At 35.6% G+C, this 14756-nt stretch overlaps 1 protein-coding gene across 4 annotated transcripts in view; it reads left to right on the plus strand.

The window, feature by feature from the left end:
- The window catches only part of LOC145684036 (uncharacterized), a 38635-nt gene extending 24241 nt beyond the window's left edge, over window positions 1-14394 (plus strand). For all 4 annotated transcript variants that reach the window (XM_081755862.1, XM_081755861.1, XM_081755860.1 and 1 more), the window contains 3 exons: window positions 3984-4154; window positions 10735-10924; window positions 13908-14394. In XM_081755862.1, the coding sequence (XP_081611988.1) occupies window positions 3984-4154; window positions 10735-10924; window positions 13908-14267 (721 nt within the window). In that variant the 3' untranslated portion in view covers window positions 14268-14394. The remainder of the gene's footprint in view (window positions 1-3983; window positions 4155-10734; window positions 10925-13907) is intronic.
- Window positions 14395-14756: the final 362 nt, after the last annotated feature.

Below are 14756 nucleotides of genomic sequence, written 5' to 3' on the forward strand. Positions count from 1 at the left end.
TTTATTTTTATAACAAATATATTTAAATAGTTAAGTTTAAATACGGGGTTGATTTCTTTGTAGAATCAGCATCAGAGAGATGTTAGGCATATTACAAGGTTTTGGAAAAGCCTCTGTAAATCTTGAAAAGCGATGAAACAGAAAATCATGTGTAGAAAATAAAATTCCTTACAAAATAAATTTTGATACTTTCCAACAGTTTGCCGTTCATTCTGGAGGTCCTCTTTTCTTCTAGTGAAGTAGAAAGATAAATATCGTATCACATGCACTCCAATATATCTGCTTTACAATTTTTAAAAAAAGAAAATAAAAACTTTATTTCACAACCATATTACTTGCAAACGTATGAAACTCATGCTCAGAAGATGTAAATTATGAAGGAGAGAGAAGCTACTTTTTGTTAAACTGTCCTTCTGCTTCTTATTACTACGAGTGCTGTAAAAAGACATGGAGTATAGCAGTACGGACTTTAGTGCTCCATTTTGAACTCGCCAATATAATCTGCTAATACAGGCGCAAAATCTTGGGTAGTCCGGGATTTTGAGTAAGTTAAATTTTGCTATTTCAAGGTTCTTTACCAGCCCACTTCTTGTTTGTATGTATCCCAGTCTTTTTGAATGTTCGCCTTTTGCGTGTTTATTTTATTTATTCATTTATTTTTTTAAAACTAATATAATATGCTTCAAATAGGTTCCTTGCTATGTTAGAGGAGGTCCGACGTAAAACTTTCAAATTTCATATTGAGTGTTTATTAATCTGGAGATTTTTGAAACCCTGATACAGCCTCTTTATACTCACGTAATTCCCTAAAATATTCCTTTAATCTAGCGCTAATATTTATTTTGTTCATTCTTATGTATGTAACATCACACAAACAAACGACCTAGTAAAAACCATTTAACATGTTTATGTCCACGAAATAGCTTTTGTAATGGCGTAATGACTTTCTATTTTAATAGGAGGCTTAAAACTGACTTCGAGATTTTGTCTTGTTACTATTTTTCTTAATATTAAGAGATCCCTTTAAACAGTGATAGGGAGACTCATTTCGACCCATTTGCTTGACAGTGTCTGGTATGAAATCAGGGTGTCTACTGATACTGGAAATACTGAAAATACTTGAGTTATACTGGAATTTAATTTTGATACTGGAAATACACTGTAAGTTTGATCCACATACTGGAAAAATCATGAAACTGGTAATTTGTCTGCAATACTTTTTTGTAATTGTTTTAATAGTCTTGGAAGGCATTTTGTATTCATTGAGATTGTAATTTTTTCCAAAGCAAAACTTGTATACATTTTGTAATTAGACATTTAAAGCAATGGGTGGAGTGGAGGGTTGTGAGGGGAGTTGGGAAGCACTTTAAAAAATGTTTTAAAAAATCATTGTATTTCAAAGAAATCAAGGCTAACTAAATTTATTAAAAATAAATTATTCTTTTGATAGTAAAACAATTACAAACCTGAAATCATCAAGAGTGTGATTATTCCTAAAGAACTTTAAAAAAACCATTGTATTAGGTACTGAAATTTTGCTGCTAGTTATACTGCATATCAGGGTTGGCTGGTTTAAACCAAGGTGGTTTAAACCCTGGTTTAAACCAAACAACAGAAAAATGTTCGTAAAAGTGTGTTTGTAAAATCTTGATGAACACACATTTGTGGGTTATCACATTTCACTCCCGTATATTATTCGTATTATATTCAGACCTAAATTCCCCATTCATTACTACAAAAGCAACTTTTTTTAATAAGTTTATAAATGTTTATTTTGTGATTTTTTGTAGTTGTTATTATTGTTATGTAATTGCAATCGAAGAAAAATTCTAAATATTGTTGCGTTTCAATGTTTACTATTGATTAAAAAAAATCGAAAATGCCGTACTTTTTGTGTGTGTGTGTGGGGGGGGGGGAAGAGTCATACAGACCCCATGAGAGGCATTTAGTGAAATAAGTATCTTTGGTATCTATTTATGTATAAATGAGTTTGAGCCAAATAATTCTCAAATAATAATTCGTATCTTTACTCACTTTTCTTATTGATATGCAGATTAAGTCGGTGTATTTCTTTAATTTGGACCAATAAAAGTCGTTGTTAACTAACTTGAACTAAATTAGTTCTTCTGTACTCCGTAGTACTTTGAAATTGTTCATATGTAATTCTGTGTATGGTTTCACTTGTGCAAGTGTTTATCTTTTTGTCCTGAAATGACTCTTGACAGTTATATTAAGAAGCATGTAAAGATCAGTACAACGTTTTTTTTTTAAGGATTCCTTCATGAGTGAGTCGGGAGACGTATCGCATTTGTGGCCAATTAGTCCTGGTTCCGAGTTCAAATGGAGGACAATTTCTCTCGGATGTAACTCGAGAAGCGGTTTTTATTCCGCTTTAAGCTTATGTGAACCCTTCCAGCATAACCCGGTTGTTGCATAATAACATCAAGGCGAAACAAACTTATTTCTGTCCATATATGATATGAATATATAGAGCAAATTATTTAAACCATAAAACCTGGTTTAAACCAAAAAAACCCGGTTTAAACCAAAAAAACCGGTCTATTTGTTTTTTTTAATAAAAACCATGGTTTTTGCCAACCCTGCTGCATATACTGGAAATATACTGGAATTTTGAAAATGAAACTCAGTAGACACCCTGGAAATGGACTATCGTGTGAATTTGTGTCGTGCTTTGATTTGATTTGATTTAGAGTTTAGGCTATATGAGAGTGGACCTACAGCTTATGTGGAATCCAAACCACATGAGCTCCTGCCGAAAATCGAACCCGGGTCTTCCACCTCAAAGACGCGTACGTTAATCGCTTGGTCAAAAGAGAGCTCACATGTGTCTTGCTGTAAATGGTTCACATGTAGAAACATACTGACATTCAAATGCACTTTTTAACATATGTTTTGTCACAGTACAGTGGATTCTGGTAACACTGCATATTTTTCCAATGAATAAACTTATCTGAGTTGCCAAACAAAGCAACTACCAAAGTGCCATCACTCCTGCAACAGCAGCCGTACGGAACCTCAAGATTCTTTGTTGAAGATCTTATATTCTTTAAATGACGAGATTAAGAGAGTGACCATTTCATCAGATGTAACATAAAATTTTCTTTATAAACAAGTCTCCTTTCATATGTATAAGAAAAACTAAAAGATATTATTTGCGAATTGTGAATATTAGGAGTCCCATTCTTGTTATTCACAAAATTAAACCATGCTTCAGGTCAAAAAACTGAAAGAATCTCTCAGCCCTTTATTTTATTTATTTATTTATTTATTTTTTTTTTTAAATAACATAATCCGAACAACAGATGGGTGATGGATCCAGCAATTTTCTCTTTTCAGATAATGATCTGAATTTATAATACACCTTCAGTAATCAGAAGTTAAAGAAGAAGCTGAACCTAATTGAAAACATAGTATGCTAACTTTTTTGTATCGGTTCTCTTCTGTTCCTAACTCGTGGTGTATTATTTATTTAATTTATTCATTAAGTCTCTAAATCCTGCGAGGGACTTTGCATCTTTTCTTATAAGCAAAGAGATTTTAGTACTTTCTTTTCAATGTATTAGTAAAGCACATACCCAACAATATAGTAAAACGATTTACATTTCCGAAAAAGAACAAACTCTTCTATTGCTTTTGGACAATCATCTTATAATTGGTAGAAGTCAGTCCTTTTGAAATGATATAATGCAATTTAAACTGAACTTGTGTGAAGTTCGATGTTTTATTCATTTTCACAATAGAATAATAATAACAATAGCAATCATAGTTGATCTTTTGGCCGTGTTTTTGTATCACAGAATCATACTGAAATTAGACCCGGGTTCGATTCCCGGCGGGAGCTCATGTGATTCGGATTCCACGTTAATCGGTAGGTCCACGTCTCATATAGACTCGCTGCTGAACGGGACGCTAAACTAAAATCAACTCAACTCATACTGAAATTGTCCTTTTTTTATCCGTAGGTTTGGGACTAGAAACGGGCTAAATGTACATAAAAAGCATGTTCATTTTAACGAGAAGCCGTTTGTGTGTGAGGTGTGTGGCCGAGCCTTTGCCCAGAAAGGAGTAATGCAGGATCATATGGTCGTTCACAGTGAGGAGAAACCTTTTGTTTGCATCCACTGTAATAAAGGGTAAGTGTGTAAGATTGATCAAATGGAAATAAGATGACGGTTATGTAATGTAAGTCTCCAATAAAAATTGTTAAGAGGGGCCGCGGTGGCTCAGTGGTAGAGCGTTCACATCTAGTGCATGGGATCCTTGGTTCGATCCCAGCTCGCGCCAAGTGAGCTTTGTGGTGGACAAACACCGGTGAGTGGATTTTCCCGGGATTCTCCCATTTTTTCCCACTTTCTTCATTCCACCATTTCATTCATTACTCATCATAACCATCTCCTTTAGCCTAGCCGGCATATCTGTGGGACGTAAAACTTCATTTCATTTCATTTCATAAGATTTCATTTTATTTCATTTCAAAAATTATGAAAAGTTCAAAAGAAAAATAATTGACCAAATAAGGTATATAAAGAGAAACGAATTTCTCCGAAAATCAAGCAGCATGTGATTCTCTAAAATATTTCTTCAATCTGGTGCCAATATTATTTTTGTTCGTTCGTACCATCACACAAACAAACGACCTGGTAAATACCATTTAACGATATATGTCTACGAAATAGCTTTTGTGATAACTTAATGTATAGGTCCGCAGTTCACTATCACATCTTGAAGTGTTTATAGAAAGAACCAAACAAATGGAAGTCGAAGAGACATCCAGCTACCAAGTGGTTGTCAAAGCATCGTTACTTTGGAAGAAGAGCGATTGTTTCCTAGGATAAGTAGTTGATTATTATTATGTTTCGCACATCAAATAGCATGGTGAGGATCTGTATCACACCATATTGTCTGCTGGGATAGAGAAATATTCGAGTTAAAATGCCATTTTGCCTTTGATTAATTGACCAGTTGCTGATAGTTGATTTGCATGGTAATACAACTGACACACTACTACATTTGCTGCTTACGGAAAAATGCACATGTCCATGTGAACTCCTATAGTTGACCGCTAAGACCTTAGTTCTGTACGCTTGGCTGCCCATAACCTGTTGCCTAGAATATGTTTTACAGATTTTATCACCTTTCCATTTGATCAAGTCTTGTAGTAAAGCTTCTATTCAAATAATTGATTATTTACGCTTCTACATGTCATTAGTATGATTCTTATGTCTATCTCACTCATAATTATATATATATACGAGAAATATTCATTTAAAATTTCCCCTCCGTTGACTGAGATAAACAAAATTTCATACAGATATTAGTCTTTCTCTGTATATAGAAGCCTCCAATGGCCACACACTTTCCCTCATTGCTTTTTGCACTTGTGGAGACCTCGTCTCTGGAACTCCGTTGAATATTTCGGAAGCCATGACTTGACCCAGGAAATCAGAGTTTCATTATCTTGGAAATTCTTCTGTCCCGTCAAAAATTACTTTATGGTTGAAAAAAAGGAAAGGACAGATAACGCAGAATTAGGAGAGTATGGGAATATGTTTCATACTCGCAGAATCTTGCTTCTGTGTGAGCAACATGCGAGCTGTAACCTGGGGCGTTGTTTTGAAAGATATGGACACTTTTGATCAATATTCCTCGGCTCTTTATTTAGATGGAATCCCCTAATTTCTCCAGCATTAAGGCATAGTACGTCGTTGTAATTGAAATCCATCATCATTGCTCCGTGCTGGTCTCAAAACACTTCAGCATGACCTTGTCCGCTGATGGTTGGACACGAACTTATTTTCGTGCTTATAAGTATGCTTCCATTGCTTTGGCTTGCATAAAGATGGATCCTTGTTTCATCATGACTTATGGGTCTGGTAAATAAAATCATGGTTTTCGTGGTACAGGTCAAAAATTTTGGGAAGCAAGCAGGGGCGTCATTTCATACTTCGCTTGGGGGGGGAGGCAAGAGCACCACCGACATAAGACTTTTACGTTTAGTACTAGTACATTAGTAGACATTCTATTGAAGTATATGTATCCCTCAAACTTTGGGGGGGGGGGGATTGCCCCCTCCTGCCCCCCGTAAATGACTCCCCTGGAAGCAAGGGACCGTTCTTAACTTATGCATGTGCAAATGCTCATAGATTATTTTTTCACGAACCCCACGCCTATCGTGACATCTTCAGCTAGTAGGCGAATGGTTATGCGGCGATCCTCCACAGTATCACCACATTTGAACTGACGATACCAGTGCTTCACAACGTCATATAAATAGGACTGCCTCGCCATAAGTATCTTTCAGCTCAACAGATGTTTCCTCTCGTGTGCGGTTTTTAAGTACAGAAACTTGTCTCCACCTGGGATTCAGTTTTACCTGTCTTTACACTTACTTTCACTTCAGTATCTGTAACACAGAAAATGTTAAAGTAAAAGATGAAATTTTCCGTATAACCTATAGAGAGAATGTATCAATACATATGTAAAATTTCAGTATCCTACATTAACAACTAGGTGAGGAGAAATCTTTAATGAATATCTCATTGAATATATATGTGCAATGAAATTTTAGTTTAATGTCCCACGATTATGCTCTTCCTTAGGCTGAAGAAGGTTAAGAAAACAAGATGATTAACGAAAATGAATAATTTCGATTTTTTTTCCTGGTCTTCCACTGGAATTGAACCCGAGATGGGAGCGCGGTGGCTCAGTGGTAGAGCGTTCACCTATGGTGCTTGGGGTTCTTGGTTCGATCCTAGCTCGCGCTAAATGAACTTTGTGTTAGACAAACACTATGTCCGTGGGTTTTCTGGGGGTTCCCCCATTTCTTTCATTTTATTCATTCTACCATTGTATTCATTTCCCATCATCACCGTCTCCTTTAACCTAACCGGCATAATCGTGCGACGTAAAACTGACATTTCACTTTTTGAACCTGAGACACGTGCACCAAAGGCGTACTCGCTAGCCACTAGACCAGTAGGAAAAATATACCTTGATACGTCCTTATAACTTTTAAACTAATAGATACATAGCACAGGTATTTCGGACCTTGCATATATCGACAAAGGGTCATTGTTTAACTTATTGTGGAATTGAACCAGATTAACATTGTTTCCAACCCAACTTATAGGTTTTCAATACGTCAGGCTATTACATAGTTCAAATCTACGTGTTAAACAAGCTTATACCACACTTGTTTTCAGTGTTGCAAACTAAGGACGCTACAGTATCACAAACATCAAAAGACAAACTAATTTTCGAGGGTTCTGTAACAGTAATAAACGCAAGTAAAACGGATAGGTCAATGCACTTCCAAAGCACCTTACTGTGGAATACTATGGTCATCATTTTATTCGCACCAGTAGAAATAGTTACAAGTTAAAAAATTAATGTGTTTCAAAGAATTTTATTTCGAAAACGTGTTCAGATAAATATCACATCCTGTTACATAAGATGGTTTTCAATAGAAGAAAATATTGTATGCCGTTTACACCAATTTGATATCTAAATCCATTTCAGATATATGAAGAAAATGATAAAGATTGCTGTATTACCTAAAATGTGTATTTGTGCAAACTTTTAAAAATAATTGTTCCTTAACTTTGCTTCTGTAATATTACAATACTTTTCGGTAGGTGTAATTACAGCAAGTTCTCGGAATCACATAATTTAAACAGTGTTGCAAACTATTTATCAGCGTTTATCTCCAGAATAGTTTGAGATATCGAATCGTTGTAAACGTCACAATGATCTTCACACTTATTTAAAACCATCTATGCGATTCTATGAGGTACTTATTTAAGCAGCTTTTCGAAATAAAGGCTTTTGAAAAAAAAATTCAATCCCTCTTAACTTCGTTCATGCGAATCAAAATCTGTTGTATTATAATCATAATAATAGACACTAAAGTACTTTGAATGTACATTGCCCGTCCGTCTCACTTACACTATTATTGCTATGGAAGACTTCATTAGTTTAAAAGTTACAAAGACGTATCAAAATAAATGGACCACCCTATATAGAGAGCGATACATAGATGTACACAATACCCTGGCATGAATAAATGGACATCTGCAAGGCAACAGGATTTCGTGGTAACACCGAATAAATACAAACGGCTAATGAGTATCACGGATGATGGTGCGTGCGTGCGGTACAAGTGGCATTATAGCTCGCGGATGTAACTACAAGAAGCTAATAGTTTACCCAAGATCGTATACGTGGGTATTGGGAATTTGATACGAAACAGCACACATCAGTGGTGTTTTCGTTAACAGGATTATAAAGCAGTTTAAACGGAACAAGAAGACATGCGTAGACCCGAGATTGTATCCAACAGGATCAACGCAACGCCTAAAACATATCATCATTTGGAATACAAGGATTCAGTCATCCAAAACTGCCACTGGCATCATAGTTGACAAATCAGCACGAAACGTCTAGCGCCATTCGCATAATGCGGGAAATATTTGCACATTGCTAAAAGAAGCCTCTGCTTACAATATAACAGATGACAGGGGACATTGAGACACTATTTTTTCACCAACATGTGCAACAAAATCCACAACTTTTGGAACCATATTGCATTGTCTAATAAATATCAATGTTGCCAATTCTTGGGCAGCTATCAACAGATGAGTCAAAGCGATCGACATACTTTGATTCACCTCAATTCTATCCTCCTGCGGTGAAATCCTATGGCGGCGCCTCATCAATACTGTGAATTATATCAAGGTATTGCAAGATAGATTGCTACCCGTCTTTGAAATAGGAAAAATATTGCTGGATGCTACGCAATTCATGAATAATGGGCATGAATCATGTTATAGGATTTCTCGCTGACCATCCGCTTGAAGAGGCAAAATGGTATGTCGAACATTTTCTATATTAATCCAATAGAAAATGGTTTGACATCTCCTACAACTAAAATTACATCAAATAGTTGCATAGACCCGTAAAGAAACAACATTACTGAGACACTCTGTGACGTGTGATAACAGTTGTAAGGATGCCATTGATGATTTACTGGATACCAGGCCTTACGTACTGACAAAGAGTCTCTATCAAATACTAGCTCCAGCATTGGGAATGTATTTTTCTTTGCACTGATGTGTAAGAATGGCCACATGCTAATTTTTCAGGTGTCCTATTTGTTTACGTCAGAGTTAACGTTATTACTTCGTCCATAACAAAATAATGAATAAAGAAGCATTTTGACCATTCAGGTTATCACAAATGACAACGTAGTTATTCTGACCTACAAATTTAGTGAAGGGTACAAGTACGGTACAGCTGACGTCCCTATTAAACTGTAATCAGTCAAACAGTGAAAACTAGAGGCAGAGTTTCTCGCAATGCGCGATAAAACGAAATGCGTCAGAATTAAGTAATTTTCAGTTTCTTGATGTTTTATGATATTCTGTGTGTATTTTCATTGTTTTCCGTTGCGCGATAAAACGCGAAGTTTCTAATAATACGCGAAATAACTCAGAATTTTAGAAATGCGTTTTCATTAATTTAAAAACGCCAGTTTTTCGCTTACGGGACGATAGAACATGGCATGAACGGTGCATTTTGGATGATTCGGACACGGCTATAGAGAACATGTTGCGTGTTAGCTATCACCATCACCCGAAGTGATGATTGATTGAAGTTTATTGTAAATGCACTTACATATATATGGCTTCCAACAAGCAAAGTCAGTTGTGATTTTTTTTTTAAAGTATTTACTGATGATAAGTAACAAACGTACAACAATGGAGGAGGAAAATGTGGAAACATGTAACATGCTTATGTTTAATGCTTAAATGTAACTTGTGCCTATCTGTTTTCAGAAGACAGCAAAACTTCCCTCGAAAAACTCAGTAAGCTTAGTTACTGATTTTCCTTCAGTTTGATTAAAATAATATAATTTTCTATATATGAAATTTACAATGTCAAGTGAAATATTCAGTATATATATATTTTTTTTTTTGGGGGGGGGGTATTTAATGGTTTATTTCTGTCATGATCTATGACTAAGAGAAACAATTGTAAAAATGTCAGGGAATATTTTTTTCACAAGAGCTACAGAATGCGAAATTTTATCTGGAAAATGTGACAAAATGCGAAATATGAAAATAGAAACGCGAAATTTTCAAATTCTTAGTGCGAAAAACTCGTGCCCCTAGTGATAACCAAATGGTGGTCCAGGAAAATTTTTAATCCGGACCGCGACAAAAGCTATGATTTGTTCCTTCTTTAACTTCGTAATAACAATGGACTTGAATTGATATTTAACTTTCAACTGAAAATATTTTCTTTAACTTTTTGGTTACCTGGCTCGTTCTGGTAAGGTTGTTGGTACCGACCTATTTTTAGAGAAATTCAGATTTCATAGAATTAAGTGTACTTCCAAATGTTTGTATTTCCAACTTAAGCCTTAATTAGCCTAGACAGAGGATATAAAAAGCAGGATACGCAGAATACAACATAGATAGAGAAAATGTGTGACTTACACACATTCAGCTATCCGACAACTTGGAAAGAAGAATGAAATGAAAATGGCCTCGAAATAGTTCTTATTGCCTCCTGACCCGCACCACATTATAAATTGACCATCACTGGTCTAGAAAATATATCATCATACAAAAACACTGCCAGCTCATTTTGCTTAATTAGTGCTTATGAAGTAGTGATTGGAATAAGTTTTATTTATTTATTTATTCTTAACAGATTCAAAACCAAACATCGCCTGAGAACCCACTTAGATGTCCATGAAAAACAAACATATCAATGTCTACAGTGCGGCGCTCAGCTTTCCTCACATAGGACATTTCGGAACCATTTATTGGTTCATAGAGACAATCGACCTCATAAGTGCTCCATCTGCGGGAAGGCATTTCGCAGATCCTGTCATTTAAAGGTAAGGAAATAATAAACTCTTGCTAGTTCGTGTAGAGTAATTTAGTTTGAATAGTAATTATATATATACGTACGTACATTTACTTTCGCGGTACAAATGTGATATTTATGCGAGCGTTTAAAAAAATGCAATATAACTCAGATTAATAGTTCTCGAGTCACAGTGTCGCTCACTATAAAGTATGTCTCGGATTTTTAGTACGCGTAATGAGGATCTTCGACGAAGGTATTATTTGTCACGCACTCGTGTCGCCTGCTATGTTATTACTGCCTTGATTTGTTGTTGTATAGATAACATAGAAAGATATCCGAAGTTTCAGTGCCACATTGGACGAGTTCTTTGTGATTTCTGTTTCTGGAGTTGTCTCGCTCATCACTTCCACATTTTCTTCTGTACATTTTTGATTATTTGTTCGTATTTAGTCCACAGTTTTTATTATTCAGTCACTTACTAACATGCTCGTCAGTTTCACGTGCTTTTGGAACCCGCTGATGTTGTTGATATAACAATAGAAAGAAATGCAGAGGCCTTATTAAACGCTTGCAGGGATATGGGTTTAGAAGGAAATGCAGGAAAAACTAAACACATGAAATTTCACCGTTATCACAATACTGCAAATTATGGATGCGTCAAAATATCAAATAATACTTTCAATAAAGTGATATTTTCAAATATCTAGGATCAAAATTAACAGACCAAAACCATGTCCACGAAGAAATTAAAAGTAGACTGAAAGCAGGGAATTCGTGTTATTATTCAGTTCAAAGTCTCTTGTTGTCGCGAATTCTGTCGAGGAATGTGAAACTTAAAATATACGTATAAACGATAACCATGCCTGTTACGCTGTATAGTTGCGAAACATGGTCGCCTACTATGAGGGAAGAACGTAGACTGAAAATATTTGAGAATAAAATCTGAAGGCGAGTATTCGATCCCAAGAGGAACGGGAATGGGGAATTGCGAAAACTTCATAACGAGGAACTGCATAGTCTGTACCGTTTACTAAACATTGTTAGGGTCATCAAGTGTAGGAGGTTTGTGTGAATAGTTCATGTAGCGAGAATATAGAAAAGTAGGAACTCTTTCAAAGTTTTAACTGGAAGTCCAATCGGAAAACGTCCATTAGGAAGACCTAGCCGCAGATGGGCGGACAATATTAAGATGGGTCTCGCAGAAATAGGAACACAAAGTAGAAAGTGGATCCAGTTGACTTAAGGATAGAAGTCAGTGGAGAGCTTTTGTGAACGCGGCATTGAACCTCCGCGTTCCATAGGCCATAGAGTTAGTTAGTTATACCTCGTCTGTACATCTATCATCATCATCGTCATAGGTATTCTGTTATTATTGGCATGTCATTTGCCGCAACGGAGAAGCTTCCATACACCACGGTTCTCAGATAACTTCATCGTCTTCACGATGGATTTTTTTTGTTTCGATAACTGTACCTTCCTTTGATCTTTACTTCTCTTTCCTGCTACTGTACCCTCTAACACATCCCTCATGACACAGTTTCTATTCAGCCAATATGCCAACCAGTTTCTCTTTCTCTTTTCAGTTACTCCTAAAGTTATTCTTTTATCTCCTACTGTTTCTAACATCTTGTCATTAGTTTTCCGTTCCACCTAGCTAATTTTCTCCATTCTTCTCCACACCTATATTTGGAAAGCTTCCAGCCATTTTTCATCGTTTTTGCGTGCTGTCCATGTTTCTGCCTCGTATAGTACAACACTCTCTGCGGAACATTTTATGCGTCTTTTTCTAAACTCTCTTATTAAAGTAGCCATAGAAGAGATTTTTCTTCCTAAAGGCTTCTTTCGCCTTTACAATCCTTGCTTTCATTTCTTGTTTGTACTTCATATCACTACTAATAACATTACCCAGGTATGGAAAACTAGTCACTGGTTCTCCTCTTCTACTTCAATATTTGACACCGTCTACTTCGTTCCAATTAGGAAATGTCCATCTAGTGGTACAAAAATAGAAAAGTATTTTTCGTGCCCTCTTCCCTACCCTTTCATCATAAGGATTCTGTCGTCACTGGTAGATCGCTTACCGCAAATTGAGAAATTTCTATGCACAATGGGCGTCAAATAACTTAATTTTGATGTAGGAATTATCTACTTGAACTTTGTCCATCAAGTGTACCTTTTTCCGCTTCCCTTTTTCCCTTCCACCTTACCTTTTGCCACATTCCAAAGGGCACCCTTCCTTCTCGGCTATTGGCAGTACTTGAAGTAGTTACTTTAAATTGTTCAGAAAAATTAAAGGGCCCAAAGCACTCAATATTGTATTATGTCTTCTTCAACGCATTAATTTACCTAGATATAAGACATTAGTCAAGATAGCTGCTTCTTTTTCTTTCTTTCTTTTCTAACATTCGCTGATGGTTTTTTCCCCTTTTGAAAAATTTAGTGGAATTTTGTAAAAATATATTAAATCATGCAGACTTTCCTCATCCGGGAAAACATTCTGAAACATTAATTCTTATATACATTAATAAACAAAGCACGTGTACTTCGTAAAATCTAGTTTCAGTCTTCATATTAATAAAGGTTTTAGTAGAGATTTTTCATTAAATAATAATATTTATTTCTTAACTGCTAATTTTAGTTGAATTTAAGTAGAGGTCGATTACAGAAGAAAAAAAGTTAAGAATTATGGATTTGAAACAGGAGCGTCATTTCAAATTTTCCTTGCGGGTGCAAGACCCCTTGATATAAGTAAAATTTCGCGTATTTCACTGATTTACTACTATTTTATTGATAAAATCTATAGAAAGCTCAAACTCAGGGGGGGGGGGGCAATTGCCCCTCCCTGCACCCTATATGACGCACCTGATTTGAAATCTTTGGATTTGTCACCATTTACTCACGAGATATATTTAAAAGAATACGTCCTTAGTTTGTACTACTTACATAATATATTGGTTGAACTCAAATGTTAATTATTAGTGAAACAGCTAATGTTTTTGTCTTCTTTACAGAATCATGAGAGTGTTCATAGTACAAGTCGCCCGTGTCATTGTCAGTTCTGTCCAAAAACTTTTTCTAATACCATGAACTTATATAATCACCAGCGAAGGATGCATGACGAAGAATTAAAAGCACTGAAGTTGGTTCAAGCGACGTCTAACGTGAAAAATAACGATGAGACAGCATCTTCATCTGACACGCTTCCGAATACTGAATTATTTGATGGCGATGATGGTAAAATGGATCAAAACAGAGACAATAGTGAGGTGGCATTTTCAGATTCCAAATTCAGTGTAACTCAGTTCTTGGACAATTCGCTACTTCGTAACAAGAACTTCAGTGCTACTATCGTGACTAACAATGAAAAATAATGCGTGTGTAGTCGTAACTTTTTATTTATTTATTTATTTATTTATTACTACATGTACATACTTAAGCTAATAAACGAAAACTTTAGATAAAAGCTCGCCTTGAATTGAGTCTTGTGCCAAACTAGTCAGAATTGTTATTGTTTCACTTCTCTTACATCCTACTTGGTATCTTACTTTTTTAATGTTTGTGGTCTATTTAGGAGACACTTATTCATAGTTATTCACACTTTTAATTCTTCGATGTACTATTACTATGGTAAGATGACCAGACGTCCTGTTTTTAGACGGATTGCTCTCTCTCTCTCTCTCTCTTTTTTTTTTTTTTTTTTTTTTCCAAAAAGTCATCTGGTTCCCGAGAAAAATACAAATGAAACCCAAAATGTCCCTTTTAAAGAAATGTCCCATTTTTGGCTCGTAGCTTCGTGGTATATTACTAATTTCTTGTATGGAGTTTCCCTACAAGAAATCGAGTCAGCAGAAAATATAACA

This window comes from Thermobia domestica, chromosome 4 (assembly GCF_964235325.1).
Source record: "Thermobia domestica chromosome 4, izTheDome1.hap1.1, whole genome shotgun sequence".
Taxonomy (NCBI): Eukaryota; Metazoa; Arthropoda; class Insecta; order Zygentoma; family Lepismatidae; genus Thermobia; species Thermobia domestica.